Source organism: Macaca thibetana, chromosome 8, assembly GCF_024542745.1.
Source record: "Macaca thibetana thibetana isolate TM-01 chromosome 8, ASM2454274v1, whole genome shotgun sequence".
NCBI classification, from domain to species: domain Eukaryota; kingdom Metazoa; phylum Chordata; class Mammalia; order Primates; family Cercopithecidae; genus Macaca; species Macaca thibetana.
In genome coordinates this window covers 138,404,830-138,426,716 of record NC_065585.1, presented here as the reverse complement: position 1 = coordinate 138,426,716, position 21,887 = coordinate 138,404,830, and the positions used below count along the sequence as shown (strand labels likewise).

At 41.6% G+C, this 21,887-nt stretch overlaps 1 protein-coding gene across 1 annotated transcript in view; it reads right to left on the bottom strand.

Annotated features, from left to right (window-relative positions):
• CSMD1 (CUB and Sushi multiple domains 1) overlaps nt 1-21,887 on the bottom strand; it is a 2,043,790-nt gene that overhangs the window by 750,965 nt on the left and 1,270,938 nt on the right. Inside the window, 1 exon segment of the mRNA XM_050802644.1 lies at nt 1,614-1,691. Coding sequence (XP_050658601.1) covers nt 1,614-1,691 — 78 coding nt within the window.

Genomic DNA, 21,887 nt, shown 5'->3' with positions numbered 1-21,887 from the left:
CAGGAAAACAGGTGCACCCACGGAGCTAGGCTAGAAACATCACACGAAAACAGGTGCACCCACGGAGCTAGGCTAGGAACATCACACGAAAACAGGTGCACCCATGGAGCTAGGCTAGGAACATCACACGAAAACAGGTGCACCCACGGAGCAAGGCTGGAAACATCACGTGAAAACAGGTGCGCCCACAGAGTAAGGCTGGAAACATCACATGAAAACAGGTGCACCCACGGAGCTAGGCTAGAAACATCACACGAAAACAGGTGCACCCACGGAGCTAGGCTAGAAACATCACACGAAAACAGGTGCACCCACGGAGCTAGGCTAGAAACATCACACGAAAACAGGTGCACCCACGGAGCTAGGCTAGAAACATCACATGAAAACAGGTGCACCCACGGAGCTAGGCTAGAAACATCACACGAAAACAGGTGCACCCACGGAGCAAGGCTGGAAACATCACGTGAAAACAGGTGCACCCACGGAGCTAGGCTAGAAACATCACGTGAAAACAGGTGCGCCCACGGAGTAAGGCTGGAAACATCACATGAAAACAGGTGCGCCCACAGAGTAAGGCTGGAAACATCACGTGAAAACAGTTGCACCCACGGAACTAGGCTAGAAACATCACATGAAAAGGTTGCTAGGGAAGCATAGAAAACACAACCCAATGGGTAGAAAGTCCCAGAAAGAGCATGAGCAGAAAACAGCCCCTGCGGGAAGTCAGCCCACCTGGTATCTCAGTAGAGGGTACTCATCTCTTGTTTGTAAGAAAAGCGAGCCCTCAGTGAAGGTGGTATCCAGTAACTGTTATGACATGTGTAAGGGCATGGGGGGAGCAAAGCCAGGGGAGAGCTGACTGCACCTGCAGAGAAAGAAGGGTCTGCACAGTGAGTCTCCAAAAAGCACACAGGCTGTCGGCCTTCAGCTAAAGGACAAAGGGCCCTCATGGCAGAGAAGCACCATGACCCAGTCCAGGCATGGCCAGGGGTTCCTGTGGCTGAGTGATGATGAGGGGCATCGAGGACAAGGCACCAAAATAACAAGTGTGGCAGACACCTTCATTCCTCCCACAGCTATTGATCTGGTATCTACCAGGTGCTGGGCACACGCAAAAGTCATCAGCAAGATATGTCTGCAGATCTTCTTTTCTCTTTGGAAGGACGCAGACATTGCCCGAAAGCTACTTTACTCTCCAGGCAGTGAATCATCGTAACATTTTAATAGACGAAAGACAAGAACAGACTTCTTTCCAGATATCGGTCTAGTCTGGTGTGTGTGGGGTGTGCTAGGACAGAGAGAGACTGCTATAAAAATGCCTGACTGTGTCACATTTACTTAAGAGAGCCATCTGGAAGGTCTAGTTTCAGACAGTGATCAGGGCAGATGTGAGACATGGTTAGGAGTTAGAAGCAGAAGGACATTCCTCCCTAACAAAGTGAAGTTAGTGGCATGTTCTTTCTCCCAGAAAATATTCTTGGATGTAGAAAAGAAGGAAGAGACAATGTGGGGAAGGCGGTGGGTGGGAACACTTCTCCTTAACTGCTCCATTCTCTCCTCCGCTCCCCCTTTACCGGCGCATCAATTCTTGTATAGAAAGGAAAGGGACTCACGGACAGAGTTTTTATGGCTTCCGTCCTTGCTGGGCAGCATCTTGACTCCTCTTGACTTCAACTCAATCGCCTTTTTCACTGGAAGAAACAAAACCAAGCCATTAGTAGGTAAGACTTGGAGATCATAAAACTATGTTGTATCCACACAGCATTTCCGGTCAGAACTGCTTTCTATCAACCCCTGAAAATGGGAAATGTGCTAAGAGGTGAATGATACGAAGCCAATGACGTCCAAGAGCTTGTAAATAATTAATATGAGGCTATCAAGCAGCAAGATCACATCTTACAAGATCCCGTGTCAGAAGCTAAAAATAATACGTACTGCCATTGACTTTACACATCCAATCCTATTGACCATGAGGAGTGGCAGATTCCATAAATCATTATCATTCCCCAAAGCGTTCAGGCAGATCACTCACTTGATGTATGTACCCTGATTACACAGTTGTCTAAATTTGCTATACTCATGAAAAAGTTTAGATAAAAAGGCCAGTTGCTCATTCATGTATTCATATATTCATTTAGTCACTTAAAGTTTAGTGAATCTGTATGGATGGGAAGCAAGTAGAGGAAAGGCATGCTCTACGTGCTGTAGATAAATTGCTAGACGCCGCCAGTCCCTCCAGACACTCTCCAGGCTGTGCAAAAGGCACATAAGATCCTGGTTCTAAGAGTTAAATATGTTTCTTGATGTACTAGGTCCCGCATTAAACATTTTAAGAAGTTTTTTTGTCACTTATGGAAAAAAATGAGGGATCCATCCTGTGATTATAAAATATAAAATGTTATGATATTATAAGCGATCCCACACTTGGCTTTACTAGTGCCCAGTGGAAACATTTCTGAGGTCCCCATATGAGACTGGACTTACAGCAGTTACCAGCAGGTGGGTCGGCTGCAAATCTTTGCTTCCAGCATGGTGGCCCCATGACCTGGGTGAGTGACTTGCCGCTGAGCCGGTAACTCTATGTGTAAACAGGTGTGAGGGTTAGTTTTCTGGGTGAACCTGACTGCACCACAAGGTGCTCAGACATTGGACCACACGAGATTCCGGGTGTGTCTGTGAGAATGTCGCAGATGATATTAACATTTGAATCAGCCGACTGAGGGAAGCAGATGGCTCTCCCCAGTGTGGGTGGGTCTGGTCCAATCAGCTGAAGACCCAAATAGAACAAAAGGCTGACCTGCCCCAGAGGAGGCAAGACTTCCCCTTGCCTGGTGGGCTTTGAATTGGACAGCATTTTTTTTTCCGCCTTCCGACTGGAGCTAAAACACTGGCTTTCCTGGTCTCCAGCTTGCTGACTCACCCCTTGCAGGTCTTCGGTCTTGTCAACTCCATAATCATGTGAGTCAGTTCCTTATAGTAAATTCTTATAGTAAATGTGTGTGTGTGTGTGTGTGTGTGTGTACACACCTGCGTGTAAGGAGATTAATATCAAGTATATACAGGGGACCCCTGAAGCATACAAAGGTTGGGGCACTGACCACTGACCAACCCCCACCACCACACACAGCTGAAAACCTGAGTATATCTTTTGACTCCCCCAAAAACCTAACTGAAAAGAGCCTACTGTTGACCAGATGCCTTACCGATAACATAAACAGTTACTTAACACATAGACTCGTATCTACGTATATTTTACGCATTCATGACACACCTTTTTCGGATTTTGTTTTGTTTTGTTTTTAGGCTATAAGGGTTGTCTGCTAGTTTTGTTTGAATTGTTACAAATTTCAAAAAAATGCTTCAGTATATTCATTGAACAGAATCTGAAGATAAGTGGATCCAGGCAGTTTAAACCCATGTTGTTCAAGGGTCAACTGTATAAATAAATATATCTACACACACACAGAGGCACATACACACACACATGACCAACTGGCTTTGTTTCTCTGGAGAACTCTGACTAAATACGATGCCAGGATGACAAGACTGTATAAAGCTGGAGATGATCAATGTACCGTCTTTAGTCTGGTGTCCTGAGCCCAGCCAGCTCAGTAACTGACTGTGTGTGGCAGTGATTGTTACTCTTTTCAAATCACTGACATTCGGAGGGCTGGGCTTAGGTGGACAGTTGTCCTTTGGGACTGTCTTCCCTCACTGATGTCACTAAGCACTTGCTTCCTCTCTGGTCTCCCTCTGCTCAGCCCCTGTGTATTCTGATGCACCTGGAAACCGTGTCTCTCAGGCTCTACCTCTCAGAGTTCCTGGTCCCATGTGTTATCTTCTTTGCAGCAACATTGTACAGTATTTTTCACTTCAGGAAGCATCCTCCATCCTTCCAACAGCCATCTGAGATAGGAATTATGATGCCGCCTGCTCATATCAGGAAGCAAGGCTCACAGGTGTACAGGGAAGACTACGCAGAATTTGAACTCAGATCTTCCAGGCCCAAACTCCAAACCTGTCCACATGGGCTACTGGCTGGGGGGCACGGAGACAGGAGGGCAGGGGCTGCAGGAGCTGGTCCGCCTAGAAGGAAGAAGGTGAGACATAGAAGCAATGCCGCCAGCTGTGCTTCTGTATCAAGCCTTGACCTTGTACTTCCCAGTCTCGAGAGTGGTGAGAAACACATTTCTACTACGTATAAACTGCCAAGTCTAAGATATTTTTCTATGGCAAAGATTTGCTATATTTCCTATAGCAATATTTTCCCCAAAACATGAAGACAAGTACTTTTCCTGGGTATTTTACAAGGGTAAGAGGGAGAAGTGAGAGACTGGAAGGAATATATTGAACGTTGAGGAGCTCTTCCCAACAGTGTGGCATAGGACTGAAGAAATAAGTCCAACGTGGTTACGTGGTTCAAACAAACTGTTGTCATCAGAGCCATGAGTGGACCACAGGGATCCTGGCGTTGACGCTTGTGAAGGACAAGGAGGTGGGCCACCTAGATCTCCCTCCAAGGAAGGGCTGGCCAGAGGGTTGCTGCCCATCCTCAGCCCCTTTCAGAGAAAGCCCAGAGACAGACAGTCACCTCTTCCAGGCTCACAGCATCCAGCCCAGGGCCAGCGCCATCCAAAGGGCACTGGGTCACGAACATCCTGCACTAAGGAACTCTCAGAGAGGGGCGTGCTGTGATGCAACCATGGCACCCGGCGTCTTCCTCCTCTTCTCTTCTGCCTCTTCATGTGTTTTCTCATCCTCATCTCTGTCTTGTGGTGACAAATAACACAGGAAAGGGAACATGAGATGGGGAATCTGCTTCTGCTTCTGCAGTTATCTTGGTGGCACACTCAGATGTCGCCTGTAAGCTCTCCCAGGGATTATGTTTTCATCCAAAATGGTAAATGCATTGTCCTCACTTTCTTGTGCTGAAATAACTTTATCTTGAAGTTACTCAGGAGAGAGGAGATGAATGCACAATAAATAACAAACAAGAGAATCAATGGGAAATAATAAAGAGCATAGAACTCAAAGCAAATGTCACCCACCCTAAGCAGATAAGACAAACAGAGCGTTCGCTCAGAATCTAAACAGAAAATGAGTAGTCTCTCGGGGACGATCATGGTATGTGAATAGACAGGACCTATCTGAGAGCTGAATGAGCTAATAAATTTCATACTTTTGCAAATGAGTGTTTTGATGCTTTGTAAAGCTACATCTCCACCAGAGAATATATGTATTTATTATTTTTCAATAAGATGGTGTTATACTGCTGTAGATTATCTGCTCCCCTGAGTTACAATTTGTTTCAAGTTACTACGTTCTCTTATTGGACAGCTCTGCTAATCTTGGCAATGTTGCACAAAAAGGGAAGGTGACTTGCGCGTCCTGGGTCCACCAGGTGTCTGGACACTCCTCCCCACATGTCCTTTGGGTTCTCCTCTTTTCTTCCTTCCACACCCTTCCTCCTCCCCCTCCTCCCTCCAGCTCCCCTCAGAGCTGGGCAGAGAGATTTTCATTTGCAAAGAAATAGGAGAGAGAGAAAGAGAGAGAAAGAAACTAGAGCTGCAGGAATGCAGGAGAAAGATAAGTCACCTATGGGAAATCCCTGCAATAGTCTGTTCTTTCCCCTGAATTAATCTATTGAGTCGTTCATTCTCAGATCCTGGAATGAATGATAAAAATATTTTGTGATTGATAAAAAAAGATAGTTTCTGTGGCTAATCTCAGACCTGCTAAATCACAATCTTTGGAGCTGAGCTTGGCCCTTTTAGCTTTATTTTGTCAGTACAGTTACCTAGTTTTCATATGAGTTTTTGCTTTGTTTTATTGTGTGGAAGATACACTTCAATACACGCCAAAGTTAGTCTCACATTCCCTGGTCTCTCTTGGCTAAGGTGATTCCTTAGTAGTTCAGATTCAACAATTTCAAATAGATTGTTGTCTCCAGGGGCAAGGGCTGGGGGAACTGGGGAGATGTTGGTCAAAAGATGGACAATTTCAGTTTGACAGAAGAAATAAGTTCAAGAGATCCCTGGTACATCATAGTGACTATAGTTGATAACAATGTATTGTGTGCTTCAAAGTCACTGAGAGTTGACTTTAGGTTTTTTCATCGCAAACCAAGAGGGATGTGAGGTTAAAAAAAAATTCCCCAAAACCACAAACAAAAACTTGAAAGAGATATGATGAATCTCTTTTCTGATAACAACATTTAGGCAGGTAAATTCTGGGGAAAGTATTTTTAGTTTAAGGGCTGAAAAATCGAAAAACACAACAATAAATATACCTAAGGGACACATTAATTTTGTTGCTTCATTCACTTTAGTTTGTTTTTTCTTTTTTCTTCTACATCAGCTGCCTTCATCATAATCTCTCAGTGGTTAGGTTAAAACACACTTTCTGTGGGTTGTTTGAAAATGTGAGGAAACAGATACTATATTGGAATGACAGTGGATTCTTATTACTGTTTTTAAAGTGACAATAATGTAAGAAGTGAATATAGCTATTTCTACTTTCTGCCATTTCTTTCTCTGTCCTCTCTAGCTGGAGCGTCCTGCCCTCTTTTGTAGCCCCTTGGAAAGCTCAGCCTGCTCCCTATCCCTCCCTGTCATCCTGCTGCCCCATCCCCCGCAGCCAGACATCCACCTTCCTCAAGATCCACTGAACTTCCGTGACCTCTCTTAGGAAACCAAGTCCTATCTTCTGCTCTTAATACACCTGTACCTTCCTGCATTCGATAATATGACTCAGTGTCTAAAAGAAGCTTTACCTATAAAGGTGAGCTCAGATAACCCCAAACAAATAAATAAGATGCAAAATTCTTCCAAATAAATGTAACATACTGAACATGAGGAGAGATACCATTGCAAATCCTCACAAATCACAGAGGAAATTGTTTTGTGTTTAGAGACCAGCTACTTCCAAATCTGAAGAATTCAGGGTTTGGAAGAAATGGGTGAAAAATATGAATCTTGTGTCTTGGACTTTTCATTAACTCACAGGTTTACTGTAATTTTATCAATGCCTCTTCTAGGCAAAAAGTTTTATTTAAGTACTGCACCAAAAAAATATTTACTACTATTGGTAGCAATAATACTGAAATCCTTGTAAATCCTTAGAATTGCGAGGGCTCACTATGCAGATAGACAGATAGATATACACATACACCCATATGTATACAATCGTGTATATATAAATGTGTAAAATGTAAGTATATAACATATAAGTTTATACATATTTATTTTATTTTATTTTTTTGAGACGGAGTCTCACTCTGTCACCCAGGCTGGAGTGCAGTGGCCGGATCTCAGCTCACCGCAAGCTCTGCCTTCCAGGTTCCCACCATTCTCGTGTCTCAGCCTCCCGAGTGGCTGGGACTACACGTGCCGCCACCTCGCCCGGCTAGTTTTTTGTATTTTTTTAGTAGAGACGGGGTTTCACTGTGTTAGCCAGGATGGTCTCGATCTCCTGACCTCATGACCCACCCGTCTCGGCCTCCCAAAGTGCTGGGATTACAGGCGTTAGCCACCGCGCCCGGCCTATACATATTTATAAATTTAATAACATATTACATATTATATACATATATAATAAACTCCATATATAATATATAAATGAATCTATTGAGCTCCCACTGTCAGATATACTATTGTTCTCATTTAATTTGTCTTACAATTATTTAATCAATAGATTTCTATTAAATTTGAGAAGTAAGCAATCACATTGCATAAGCTACTATTCTTTTACATCTACCTTTTTTTTCCATAGTATCAGAGCAAATGGAATTTCCAATTCCATTATATGTATTAGCTTACATTTGAGAAAACAGTATATTTGGAGTTTTTTGACCAGGCGTGGGGGTTCACATGTGTAATCCCAGCACTTTGGGAGGCTGAGGCAGGGGATCGCCTGAAGTCAGGAGTTCAAGAGCAGCCTGGCCAACATGGTAAAACCCCATCTCTACCTGGCCCCCCACTACCCCTCCCCGCTACACACCCACAAATTAGCCCCAGCCAGGCATGGTGGAATGCGACTGTAGTCCCAGCTACTCGGGAGGTTGAGGCATGAGAGTTGCTTGAACCCAGTAGGCGGAGGTTGCAGTGAGCCGAGATAGTGCCACTGCATTCCAGCCTGGGCGGCAGAGTGAGACCCTTTAGTTTCTCAAAATAACAACAAAAAGAATCTTTTTAATGGCTCATTGGTTATTTGGAACATTTTTGGTCTAGTTTATGATTGCAAAATGGAAATTAAACTTTTCTTGGATTATCTCACAGCCTTATCAATTTTTATTTTTAAGTGAAACATGTTTTGAACACAATACACCTGGAGAAATTTCAGTCGTTTACATTGTTTAACTTACTCTAGGATTCTGTTTTTTCTAGGAGCATTTACACTGTAATAAATTATTTTCAAATATTAGAATTTAGAACTGCTTTTAAAATGTTTAATTTATTCATTAATAAATACAATTACATAATCCCCTTTCCCTCCAAATGTTAACATTTCTCCATTAGATTTTATTGTGTTTTACATTGAGGGAAAGTCATTAAAATTCAGATCACCTTATATTTTAAACACACGTTTAATTTTTTTTTGCCAATTTTTCATCAAAGTACCTTTCTAGTTAAACAATCTAAGACCCATTAAATTTCTAAGTAAGCGTTGAGCCAATTTCCTATTCTCTGCTAATTATTGTTAATGTGTGATTTGCGCTGACACACTGTAAACATCAGTAGGAGCTATGTCCTTACCGTGGCTGTTTTCCTGAAGGATGGAACCATCTTACAGCCTAAAACCTGAGCCTCCATGTCTGTCCTAAAGTTCATCACCTTGAAAACGTGGTTCTGTCCATTTTTTCCTCTTCTGCATGATCATTTTTTTCTTTTCTGCATGACTAACCCAATTATAAAAATGTGTTGTTCCATTTCCCATCTTTATAAACGAAGACAAAGCAAGCAGTTATTATTATTTTATTTTTATTTTTATTTATTTATTTTGAGACAGAGTCTCACTGTGTCATCCAGGATGGAGTGCAGTGGCACAATCTGGGCTCACTGCAACCTCCACCTCTTGGGTTCAAGTTATTCTCCTGCCTCGGCCTCCCGAGTAGCTGGGATTACAGACGCCCGCCACCACGTTCAGCTAATTTTTGTATTTTTAGTAGAGACAGGGTTTCACCATGTTGGCCAAACTGGTCTCAAACTCCTGATCTCAAGTGATCCTCCCACCTTGGCCTCCCAAAGTGCTGGAATTACAGGCATGAGCCACTGTGCCCAGCCTGCAAACAACTTTTTAAAAGGCACGTGGCCTGCAGACAGACGGGAATCTTTCCCTCCACATTCCTCTGCAGCTGCTGCAGCCCGTACTCCCGGCGGACACGAGGAAGGAAACCTCTCAGATGAATGGTTCTCTTCGCATCTCTTCCCATTCTCTCTTTAAATCTCATCAGCCGTAATTTCTCTGTTGCTAAATCTTTTGGTCGAAAGTCCATCCTCCTGTTCACTCTGTTTTTGTTTTTGTTTTTTTTTTTGACACGGAGTCTTGCTCTGCCGCCCAGGCTGGAGTGAGTGGCGCGATCTCGGCTCACTGCAAGCTCCGCCCCCCGGGTTCCCGCCATTCTCCTGCCTCAGCCTCCCCAGTAGCTGGGACTACAGGCGCCGCCACCGCGCCCGGCTAGTTTTTTGTATTTTTTAATAGAGACTGTGTTTCACCGTGTTAGCCAGGATGGTCTCCATCTCCTGACCTTGTGATCCGCCCGCCTCGGCCTCCCAAAGTGCTGGGATTACAACAGGCGTGAGCCACCGCGCCCGGCCTCCTGTTCACTCTGAAACAATCAGTCACTTTCTCCTGAAATCACTTTCTGCCCTTTGCTTCCAGAACTTCACCCTGTTTGTCTTCCTTCTAATTCACTGGCTGGTGCTCGTTCACAGGGATGGGTGTTGCCTGTGGTACGTTAGCATTTATTGCCATATTGTTGCTGGAAAGGGGTCCTGATCCGGACCCCAAGAGGGGGTTCTTGGATGTTACGTGAAAAAGAATTCAGGGTGAGTACACAGACTAAAATGAAAGCAAGTTTATTAAGAAAATAGAGGAATAAAAGAATGGCTACTCCATAGAACAGTCCTGAGGGTCGCTGGTTGCCATTCTCATGGTGATTTCTTGATGATATGCCAAACAAGGGGTGGATTATTCATGCCTCCCCTCTTTAGACCATACTGGGTAATTCTGTGATGCTGCCATGGCGTTTGTAAACTGAGGTGAGTGCAGCCGTGAGGATGGCCAGAGTCACTCTCGTCACCATCTTGGTTTCGGTAGATTTGGGCTGGCTTCTTTACTGCAACCTGCTTCATCAGCAAGGTCTTTAAGTAAGACCTGTATGTAATGGCCTGTATTTAAGTAATGGCCTGTATCTTGTGCCGACCTCTTCTCTCATCCTGTGACGAAGAATTCCGTAACCTCCTGGGAATCCAGCCCAGCAGGTCTCAGCCTTACTTTACTCAGTCCCTACTCAAGATGGAGTTGCTCTGGTTCAAACACCTCTTGACAATATGATTCATTTTTCCATGTAAGTCTGTTGGTCACGCATCCAGTGGAAATATGGCAGTCATCTAATAAAACATTATCATCATTGGAATTATCAAGAAGAGTAACAGTTTTTAAAAATATTTTGTATATGGTAGTAAAATGTTTGAGTACATCCTATTTAATTCCACCAAAATGTTGTAAGATTTATGCCATTGTGACAATCATTTACAAAAAAATAAAACATGGAGGTACAAAGAACTTAAATAATTTAATAGAGATCACAAAGCTTGAAGTGGTAGAAACAGGGTTTGCTCTGGTGAAGTTTGATACTAGAACCTGCTGGCTTTTAACATAACTCAACAGTCTGCTTCAGAAATTATACCCCTTACTTTAACCACACCTGACACTTAAAATTTTTATTTTCATCGATAATTATTACATTTTCTTTTCATTGATAATTATTACATTTCAAAATTATATTAGTAAACATACCTTCCTATTATGCTAACTTTATTATATTCAGATTTTGATTAATCAACGCTTTAAACACTTTTCTCAGAAGTATTTTAATGAACTTGTTAGTTGTTTAAATATGAGTAAACATCTATTAATACTAGTCCCATTATAAGAAAAGATATACACTGAGTCACACAGTATTTTATTTTCCATGAAATGCTTTTATTTATCATTTATTGTTAGAGTGAAATATTCATGAAGATATTGTTGTTGGACTTTCTCCTTAGTTCCCCTAAAAACAGGGTCTTTGTCACATGACCATGAAAGATTAGGGTCACAGGTTATTGCAGAATATTTGGGAAAATTTTTAAATAATCAAGAAGAAGAAAGTAACTGTGTAAACCCATCACCATAAACAACCACTGTTAGGATGTTTATGCATTTATTATTAATGCTATGTGCATTGTATATATAAGTTGATAGGTGGAGACACTCACATAATATTGATAGAATAAAGTTGTTAACGTTTGATTATTCTGCCTTTATGACCTCTTTGAACAGTTTTTCCTAATATATTTTAGTAGATTATTCATAATGTATTAAATTCCTTTATCATTAGAAATTAGTTTTTCTCACTTACTGCAATTGTACATTACACCAATCACCTATCAAATTCTGGGCAGTTTTCAAGAATAATTTGCTAGAAATAGAATTTTTTAGTCAAGGCCGTTAATCTGCTAGGCCAAACTGATTTCTAGAACTATAGTACCAGTTTATTTCATCTGGTGTAAATAAGAATATCTTAACTAAAGCCTCTTTGCCCACATTGTTTTGGTACATAAAAGAAAATGTTCAGTAATTTGGTAGTTGAAAATGTTATCTTATTTTTATTTGTATTTAAAATAATGCTTTATTGGATCATTCTTTGGGATAAATCTATTATTGGCTCATGGCCTGTCCATTACTTTATGAGCAGCTAGTTGTTAGTACAGTAACTCTCTTTTTTTAAAGTCTGGAAATAGTTGTCTTCACAAGGTTATTTGGACTGCAGCTCCCATTGTCAGCTTACAGATATTCAGGCATTCCTGCATTTTTTAAATTAGATTTTTGATGTCCTTGAATAGGGACCTTTGAAAAAAAACTGACAACCAAGTTTTAGGGACCAGATTATCAAATTTTATTTCTACTCTTAAATCAGTCAGTGTCCTTTCCTTGGTCAGGGAAATCATCCTCCGAAAGACCAATGTTATTAGTCATCTTTTGCACCAGGAAAGACACAGGTACTTACTTACTATACTTGACAATGTGAACCATTTGTATTATTGATGCTCCTGATTGGGTATCAGAATCTTTTAATTTAATGTCGCTTAATAGCACCACTAAATTAAAAGATAAACCTCTCATATATGAAGTTATATTATTATATGAATCGTTGTCTCAAGGTAGTATGGAGGATTAGTGTGAGAATGTCCACAAATCTTTGATGACTCAACTCTTTACTAATGTAAAGGGTAATTAGCGTAAGATGCTTTACTGGAAGAAAGGCAATTAACTATTCATCTCACATTTCCTTACCGAATCAGGGATCCCATTTTAAATAATGTATTTTCCTGTGATTTAAGTTTTCAGACATGAGCACATTCAGGATCTAACTTGGCACCAGTTGGGATTTAAAGATTATTCTACTTAGTCTTGTAATGATCTATTGGTTTACATCATCGGAGACATTTTAAACCCTTTCCCTCCAAAGAGAGGGAGAATAGAAGGACCCAAAAGATAAGAGAGGGCAAAGGAGGAGGAAGAACAAGGGGTGAGACAATGCGCTCAACAACAACATTCTTCCTGCACTCTACGTATCGAGATGTAGAAAACCCTCCTGAGGTGGTAAACAGGTATCTGAGACAATTCACAAATTCCCAGAAAGATTTTGTGTCCTTTTCTATTAACTCATTCTTCTTTTCTATACTTCATTGCATTAAAGTCTTTGCCACTAAAATTTCCCAAATTTTCCTACTGGGATTATCAAGAGCCATTTCACCTTGCAAGGTGAACAATGCTTTTACAAAAATCCCAGTTTCAGCACAAAGGTCACTGCCCTAGAAGCCCAGAGCTCCAGCCTCACCCCTGAGATGTTCTGAAATCCTGAGCCACAGCCTTGGATTTTTTTCATCTGTGAAAGGAAGGGCTTGAATTATTTTAATGACCCTAAAAGTCTAATTTCTCATTATTTTTCTAGGCAGATAATGCAGAATCTCAAGAAAAGTAGGTGGAATTTAATTCAGAACAGAGTTCCCATTTTCCCTGAACCATTCATTACAATGCAGACTTTGGGAAAATTAACTTCAGTGACTCCTTCTGACAATGTAAGGGCAATAACACAACTCCTGCAAGAGTGTGGTGATGAACGAAGAAGATGCTCTATGCACAGAGGAAAGTGCTCTCTGGGCAGGGTGGTCAGACGAGTTCGGGGAATGGCAGGGGTGTCATTCACATAGAACACACTGTAGCCCCCGAATCAGCCACATTCTATGTACAAACATATACTGGCGGCTTTCCATTCCTCCTGTGTGGAAGGCATTTCCAGTTCCATGTGTGTCCAGTTTTTGGATCTTTAATAGGAAAAATCTCATGCACAGTGGGGATTTTGAAGTTCACTGTAAGAAAGACTTAATCATTGTTCTGGAACTCATTAGAGATGTCACCTTGGCAGGTTAAAAATGCCTCTGAATCCCAGATTCCTCGTGTGTTTAATAAAGATGATCACCACCTGCCCCTCAGAGCTGTTGTGGAGATTACATGACACGGCAAATAGAAGCACCTAGTGCAATATCTAGCCCACGTAGTTACACAGAGTGCATGGAAAATACTTTTCAGAAAACGAAGAACTTCCCAAGTCTTGTTACATTCAACATGGAATGTTGGTGCAAATCTTTATTCAGCTTTTCCCCTTAAACTTCACCACACACAGGAAGCTGGGAATGAATCTGTCCACTCCCTGAGTAAGATGTCCATAGAATTGGAAACATGTCATGCCATCTTCACTTGCAATGGAGAAATGGGTACATCTTACCATTAAATCAATCAATAGAGCTTACAGAAGAAAAAAGAAAGGGGAGAGAGAGGAGAAGCTACTGGAACATGACTTCGGCAACTCCTGGTACTGCTTCTGCCTTTTCTATCTTTGGGGAATAATAAAAGCTGTCCAAGCACAACCACCTCACTGTAAACTATTTCCTTTAAGCACTTTAATAGAATACATCTGTCTTTTCAGATCTGTGAACAACACATTCAACACTAACCACTTCCTCTCTGCTGCCATAGACCTTTCACAGTCTCCAACACTGGGGGCTAACCTTCTCAAACAGGGGGGACACTTCACAGTAGGAGAAAGCTCACAGTATTGGTTGTCAAAGCCTTTATTCTTACATACACACACGCGCACACGCACAAACACCAGCACATTTCTCTTCCACGACCCATGGGGAAGCTTGAACGATACCTAGTTCCAGGCATGTACACTAAGCCCTGGGAGACTCATTTCACAGAGCAAAGTTGTAGAGCCTTCAGTTGCTGACTCGATTCAAAACAGCTTCAGGAGATGTGAACATCTAACAGTTGTGACTTTTGAATTATAGGAGGATCAGGTTGTCCTGAAACACCATTTTTTTTCCTCTAGCCTCTGCATGATTTTCAAATGAAGGCAATTTTATTTGTGAAACTTCTAAATCCAATCAGTTTTTCCCCCCTTTTATAAGCAGCAATTCCCCCTCAAGGATCTGAGATGAGTGGTCACATACTCAGGTGTGTAAGGCACACAGTAGCTAAGAAGTCAACACATACTCATGTGTGTGGCTGTGGATTTTAGTAGTGAGGGCAGATGAAACTGATTCATCAACATCTCTAGCCCAGTTTTTTAGGATCAATCCTATAAGATGATTCCTCAGGAATACACTACAAAAGAGCAAACAGCTAGCGCATATGGGACTGACTCCGTTAGTGTAAAATCAGTCACTAAGATAACAGGGTAACTTACAGCATTCTAGTGCACAGCACAAAGAGAAACATATTCTTAGGATTTTTAAATTATTAAATTCCAATGATATTTCAGGTTCAAACTTGTTTTCTCCTTTCCCACTCCTACCTTAATTATTCTTATTTTGCAAATACCTTTATTTTGCTGTTTTCCTCTCATGCTTTTGGAAGAGCTTTGTTAATTTCCTTAAATGACATGTTAAATCAAAATTAATGTGGAGAAAAATAAAGGAAGAGAATTGTAAATTCTTTACATGAGGATAACACAATTTCTCTTTGAATGATCAACCATCATTATAAGCCATTTTTTGAGTAATTACAGGGAGTTTTCTGAGAGGTGCTATGTGAAGAAAATAGCAGAGAACGAAGAGCGCTGTTTAGTAACTCACTGTCCACAATGGGAAGTACTGATGCATCTACATGCCACAGGTGCACCCAACACCGTCCTCATCCCTCATCTCCTGCTGTCCCCAAACCCCCCACAAGCCAGTACACAATGGGTGGAGTTGGCACAGGTTGTACAAGTAGAGATGTGTCAGAAGCGTAAGGAAAGGGCCAGGCACAGTGGCTCATGCCTGCACTTTGGGAGGCCGAGGCAGGTGGATCGCTTGAGGTCAGGAATTTGAGACTAACAATGCAAACATTAGCTGGGCATGGTGGCAGACACCTGTAGTCCCAGCTACTTGGGAGACTGAGGCAGGAGAATTGCTTGACCCGGGAGGCAGAGGTTGCAGTGAGTCGAGATCACACCACTGCACTCCAGCCTTGGCGACAGAGTGAGACTCCTTCTCAAATAAATAAATACATAGATATAAGAGCCTTGAGCTTTCATAAAATCTAAGATGGTGTTGAGGGTCACTTTAGGAATTTGAAAGCACAGTAGCTAAGAAGTCAACATATTGATTAAACTCCTAATCTTGATTAAATATTAAAAAGTATTTGCCCCAACCTCAGATCTGAAACCATTCTCTCCTGAAGAACAGTGGCTCTCTTGCCTTTGAGCTTTTCTCTGATCTATAACCCTTCTTACCTCTTGTCAATATCTCCAAAATATTGCCATTAATAACTCACCTTTAAAAGGATCCTAGTGGGAAAAGTCCCCATTAGTAAAACTGTTCAGTCCAGGCATGAAATGTGTATACTGCGGCACAGTGTTCAGTAAATTGCCCCAGGATCACTTTTTCTGGATTCTAGATTACAAGTGAAAACTCTCGTTGTTAGGTTTTCTAACATTAGCATTAATGCTAATCGTTAGCAGAATGCACCTGCACTTCTGCTGGGTAACAAGGGATGGCGCTGGTCTTGAGGATAAATACGTGCGAGATTCTCTGATTTCAAGGATGAACGAGCTGCTTTTTCATGGAACACCATTTTTACTTGAGAGACTCGCAAACTATTGTGTGTGTGCCAGTTTTCATTGCCACATAAATTACTACCAACTGCTTTACAATAAAATGTAAAGCAGCATTTTATCATTTCCCAATTCTGCAGGGGAAGCTCAGCTGGGCCCTCTGACCTGGGTCTAACACTCAAGGAACTAGTGCAGCTGCTTTCTTCTCTTAGAGTCCTAGGGAAGAATCCTTTTTGATGTTCAGTCAGGTTATTGGTGAAGTCCAATTCCGTGGTTCTAGGACTGAGGTTCCCACCTTCTTGCTGGCTAATGGAGGGGTCACTTGGGGCGCTCGGGGAAGCTCGTGGCCATGCGCCCTTCCCTGCCTTGTGACCCTTCCATGACAATGCAATGGGGCCTCTCCCAATTCGAATCACTCTCACACTCAAAACCTCTGCTCAGGAAAAGCCCCTTGTAAGGGCTCATTTGATTAGGTCAGGGCCACTGAGAACCATCTCCCTTTCTTAAAGTCAGTTGAGCCATCAGCTAATCATAGGATGGAGAACACATCATATTCACTCAAGGAGGGTGCAGTATCCCAGAGCATAGATCGTTGGAAGCTACCTTAGGGTCCTGTGTCTCTTCAGATATTCAGAAATTCAGAGTTGGGCATTTAGCCATATTTACTTAAAAATGAACAGTCAGATATTGTTGATATCGTTACCTAAACAATTATTAGATAGTATTTTTTGGCCAATGATGACATTTGAGTTTTCAAGAACATACTAGAATTTTAGACAAGTCGTATCTGTCTTTGTAACTTCCCGATACTTAAAGACTATTTTTTGGTAAGAGCAGGGTGATATTAACACGTGCTTTTTTAGTTATTGCACCAGATCTAAGTTATTTTTAGATATAGACACTAACATTTGAAAGAGATGCATAAAGTGAACCCATGATTTTAAAATGACCCATACACACTGCTACCAAATCATGGATAAGTAAAAAATCCATTCAAAATGCAAAAGAGACCAACACATTTTACTATAATAAAGTGCAAAAAATTTGCTTACATGGAACCAGATTCCACTTTGCAGTTAACTTTTAAGAAATAGCCATTTGTTAAGTTTAATGTTGTGTGAAAGAAAAAATTATCCACTATTATTTAAGAGGGATATTAAAATACACCTCTCTTTTTCAACTATCTACCTGTATAAACTCAGATTTTGTTCATTGACTTCAACCAGAATAACAGCACGTTAAATATGAAAGCAGATGTGAGAAACCACCCTCTGTCACCACGCCACGTTAAAAAGTTTTGCAAAAATAGAAAACGATGCTCCCTCTTTCACTACTTTTATTTTGGTTTTTGTTTGGTCAAATCTAGTTATTTTTATAAAATACACCATTTATTTTTAAAGGAGTATTGTCTTTTAAGTGAAGTGATAAACATTTAAAATTTTCTCTCAACGTAATTCTGAATATATTATGTATAGGTAGCTGTATAATCTTTAAGAAATGAAGATGTTTGGAATTTTCAACAGTTTGTAAAAGGGTCCTTATCCTGAAGGATCTGAGCACCCCTCCTCCGGGCTGGGAGAGGAATTAGGGAGGGGGAACGAGAACTGACCTCTGGGCTGCTCCCTGTTTGCTGGGAGGACATTTACCCTGGGCTCAATCATGAGAATTCAGGGAGTCCATGACATTAAATAGGAAAAAAATGCATTTTTATTTACACTGCCTTCTAAGTGAAAATTAGTATTTTCTTCTGTTATAAGCGTAAGCAAAAAGCCATCACAGTATTAGCAGTTCTTTGCCATCAGCAGAAATTGCAGGTATTTTCTTATCACATTAACAGCGATGACAGATACCAAAAGCTTTAATTTAAAAATTCAGACTATTGTCGCTATTAGACCCGCCACGGTAAAGAAACATACACACCACTATGTACAAGTTCTTTTAAAAACATGTTGATAACTGTTTCAATGCAACTAGCTTCGTTTGATATCCTAATATTTTATACAGTTACAAACGTTATTCTGGGAAGAGGCCCATGAACCTCTCCAGACTAGTGGAGGAGTGAGGCAGGAAGTGAAGGACCCTCAGCATAGTGCTTAGGAAGGTGAGTTTTCAGCAAAGGAGGCAGAGACAGTAGCGAGATAGGAAAGGGAAAAAAGGACGGAGTTGTGACCTGAAGGCAAGGAGGTCGGTTCAAGGAAATGCAAGTGAAAAGAGATTGGTGTTGCTGGGAAGGCCCTCAAGATATGGGTTGAGGGGTGACCAATGAGTTTGGCAGGTCCAGGGCCATGTCACAGGGGGGAACAAAGTTACCCCTGAATGGACAGGGAAACAATGAGAAAGAGCCTGGATAACCAGGATAGACATCACTTGAACATCTTTATTTTTTAAAAGGAAGCAGAGATTTGGGACCATAGCTGAAGGTGACTGTGGTGCCAAGGGAGAAATATTGGTGCTGATTTTGTGGGTGATATGAAGGTGTGTGTGTGTTTGTGTGTGTCTGTGTGTTAGTGTTCCTCTCAGGTGCTGCTTCTATTAAGTAGAAACGGTCGAGGAGAGAGGAAGGCTGATGGCTTAGGAGAGAGAAGGTTTCAGGGGAGGAGTGATGTTCAAGTGACAGGATGGAGTGAGCAGGGAAGGACCGGGCCTCAGATGTGGCAGAGGCGGCCACCACTGCAATGAGAGAGCGGGCAGACGGCAACATGCCCACTGCTGTGTTGTTAGTGAGCGAAGAGTGGGAGGGCTTAGGAACACCTGAAAACCATTGATCTAGGAGTCTTTCAAGGACTTTGACTCAGTATCTCAACCCACATATTCCACTTGCAGTGGATAAAAATACACCTACCAGTATTAAACACGCCCTTAAAAAGATGGAGCCTACTCCTTCTCTCTTTGATAGTGGGCCGGACTTAGTGACTTGCGAGCAACGAAGAGAAAAAACAGTGGAAGTAATTGTGTGTGACTGCGGAGACCGGGTCCTAAAAGGCATTGCAAGTTCCTGCTGGCTCTTTCTCTCTTGAAGAATTGTGCAGCTCTCAGGAAGTCAACAGCTATGCCATGAGGGTACTCAAGCAGCCACTGGGAAGACCACCTAGTAAGGACCTGAGGTCCCCTGTCAACAGCCACGCAGGCACCGAAGCGTCCTGCAAATCTCCACACGAATGAGCTCTTGGAACTCGGCCTCCATTGCCTGCAGTCTCAGCCAGCACTGACTGTGAACCCATGAAAGGCTGGGAAAGAACAGCCCAGTTAGGCTGCCCCTGGTCTCCCTTAAAGAATATGTGAGCTCAGACACCTTTGTTGATTAGGCCCATGATGATGAGGGTAATTTATTTGTAGCAATAGAACTAATACACCACCATCTTTCAGGCTGAATATAGGTCTGTATGATTAGAAAGGACGGAATGAGATTGGTGACAAGGACAGGGGTCAGCAGGTACTGAATGTGTAGGGCCAGATGGGATGCTTTAAACTAGAGATGACAGGCCAACTTTGAACGCCTTTATTTTCTTGCATAATTTGGGTTGAGTGTTTCCGAATCTTCACGTTTTCAGGAGAAGGAGGAAATCTGGATATTCATGTGAGGTTCCCTGTGTTAGGACTGTAGGCAAATCAGTCCTTTTTAATGTTACATCATAAGGGTGACATCAGTCTGTGGTTCTGGTTTTTGAGTGGTACGAGGTGTTTACTTACCTACGGGCTCTTAAATACCAGAGGGAACTTGCCCATCTGTTTCTCTTTCTTGAGCCTTATTCCTTAGTGTGCCTCTGTTGTAAATCAGTTGTGCAAATATCTAATGTTTGAATAATCAGTTTGTGTCACTGTCAAGCAATGTCTCCCTGCCCGGAGACAGATTTCATGTCCTGTTAAAAAACCTTAGAAAGTCTCTGTTTAGCAGCATATACAGATAACCTAACCATTAATGACTAAGCTCTGAAGAATTACATTTATGAATGCACACACCATCAGTAAACACTGTGAACACAAACCCTCAATATTTGCATTTATTTTCTCTTAGTTACTAATGGTAGCTATCCTTTTTTCTCTATATATAAAAATAATAACATGTAATGTTACCCAACTTATTATCCCATAATACCAATTATTATTTATGATATTAAACATGGCTAAAAGGTGTTTCATTTTAAAACCATACTTAGAGTGATGTAAATTTTTAATTTTTAACTGTGCTTATTTTCATAGTTGCTTTTGACAATTATTACAAGTGGAAAGCTAACCTCTGGAAAGTAAGTCTACATACATATACCTTTGAGGCAATCAGCTCATCTGCAGACCCTCCCGCCTGAACTGTGGCACTGCAGTTCATATATATATATATCGACAGGGGATGCCAGAGAGCTGGCAGCCCCTCCTGGGTATCATGTGGATACCTCAGCTCAGATGGGCTTTTTCTGTCTAACATTGTAACATGAGGGTGATTAATGCGTGCATTAAAAATTAATAAAGAGTAAGAAACTAGAGTTCTTGTGTACTGTCGGTGTGAATGCAAAATGAGGAAGCTGTTGTGAAAAACAGTATTGAAGTTGCCCAAAAAATAACAATAAAATGACCACATGATCCAGCGATTCCACTTTTGGGTACACACCTGAAATACTGGAAGCCGGGATTCAAATAGATATTTTTACACTCAAGTTTAAAACAGCATTATTCACAATAACCAAGGAGGGGCAGAAAGAATGTCCATAAACACATGAATGAAGATAATGTGATCTGACCATACAATAAATCATAATTTAGTCTTAAAAAGGAAGGAAACGCAGACGCATGCTATAGACGAGTGAGCCTTAGGGCATCACGCCAGCTGAAATACACCTGTCACGAAAGGACAAATACTGTATGATTTCATTGATATGAGATGCTGAGAGTAGTCAGATTCATAGAGCAACTGGGAGGAGGGGTTATGGGTAATGAGAGTTTAATGGGTGCAGACTTTCAGTTTTGTGAGATGAAAAGAGTTCTGGAAATGGATGGTGGTGGTGGCCACACAACACTGTGACTGTATTCAATGCCCCTGAACTGTACATCTGATAGGCTTTGGCTGCGTCCCCACCCAAATCTCATCTTGAATTGTAGCTCCCATAATTCCCACGTGTTATGGAAGGGTCCTGGTGGGAGATAACTGCATCATGGGGCAGGTTCCCCCATACTGTTCTCATGGTAGTGAGTAAGTCTCATGAGATCTGATGGTTTTATAAGGGGAAACTCCTTTCTCTTGGTTCTTATTGTCTCTTTGCCGCCACCACATCAGACATCCCTTTGCTCTTCCTTCATCTTCCGACGTGACTGTGAGGCCTCCCAGCCATGTGAAACTGTGAGTCTGTTACACCTCTTTCCTTTATAAATTACCCAGTCTTGGGTATATCTTCATCAGCAGCGTGAAAACAGACTAATACAACAACTAAATATCGTTACGATGGTAAATTCTGTGTTAGGTTTATCATAACAGAGTAGCAAATAATAAGTAAAATAATAAAACAACACTTTTTTTCAAAATAAATACAAA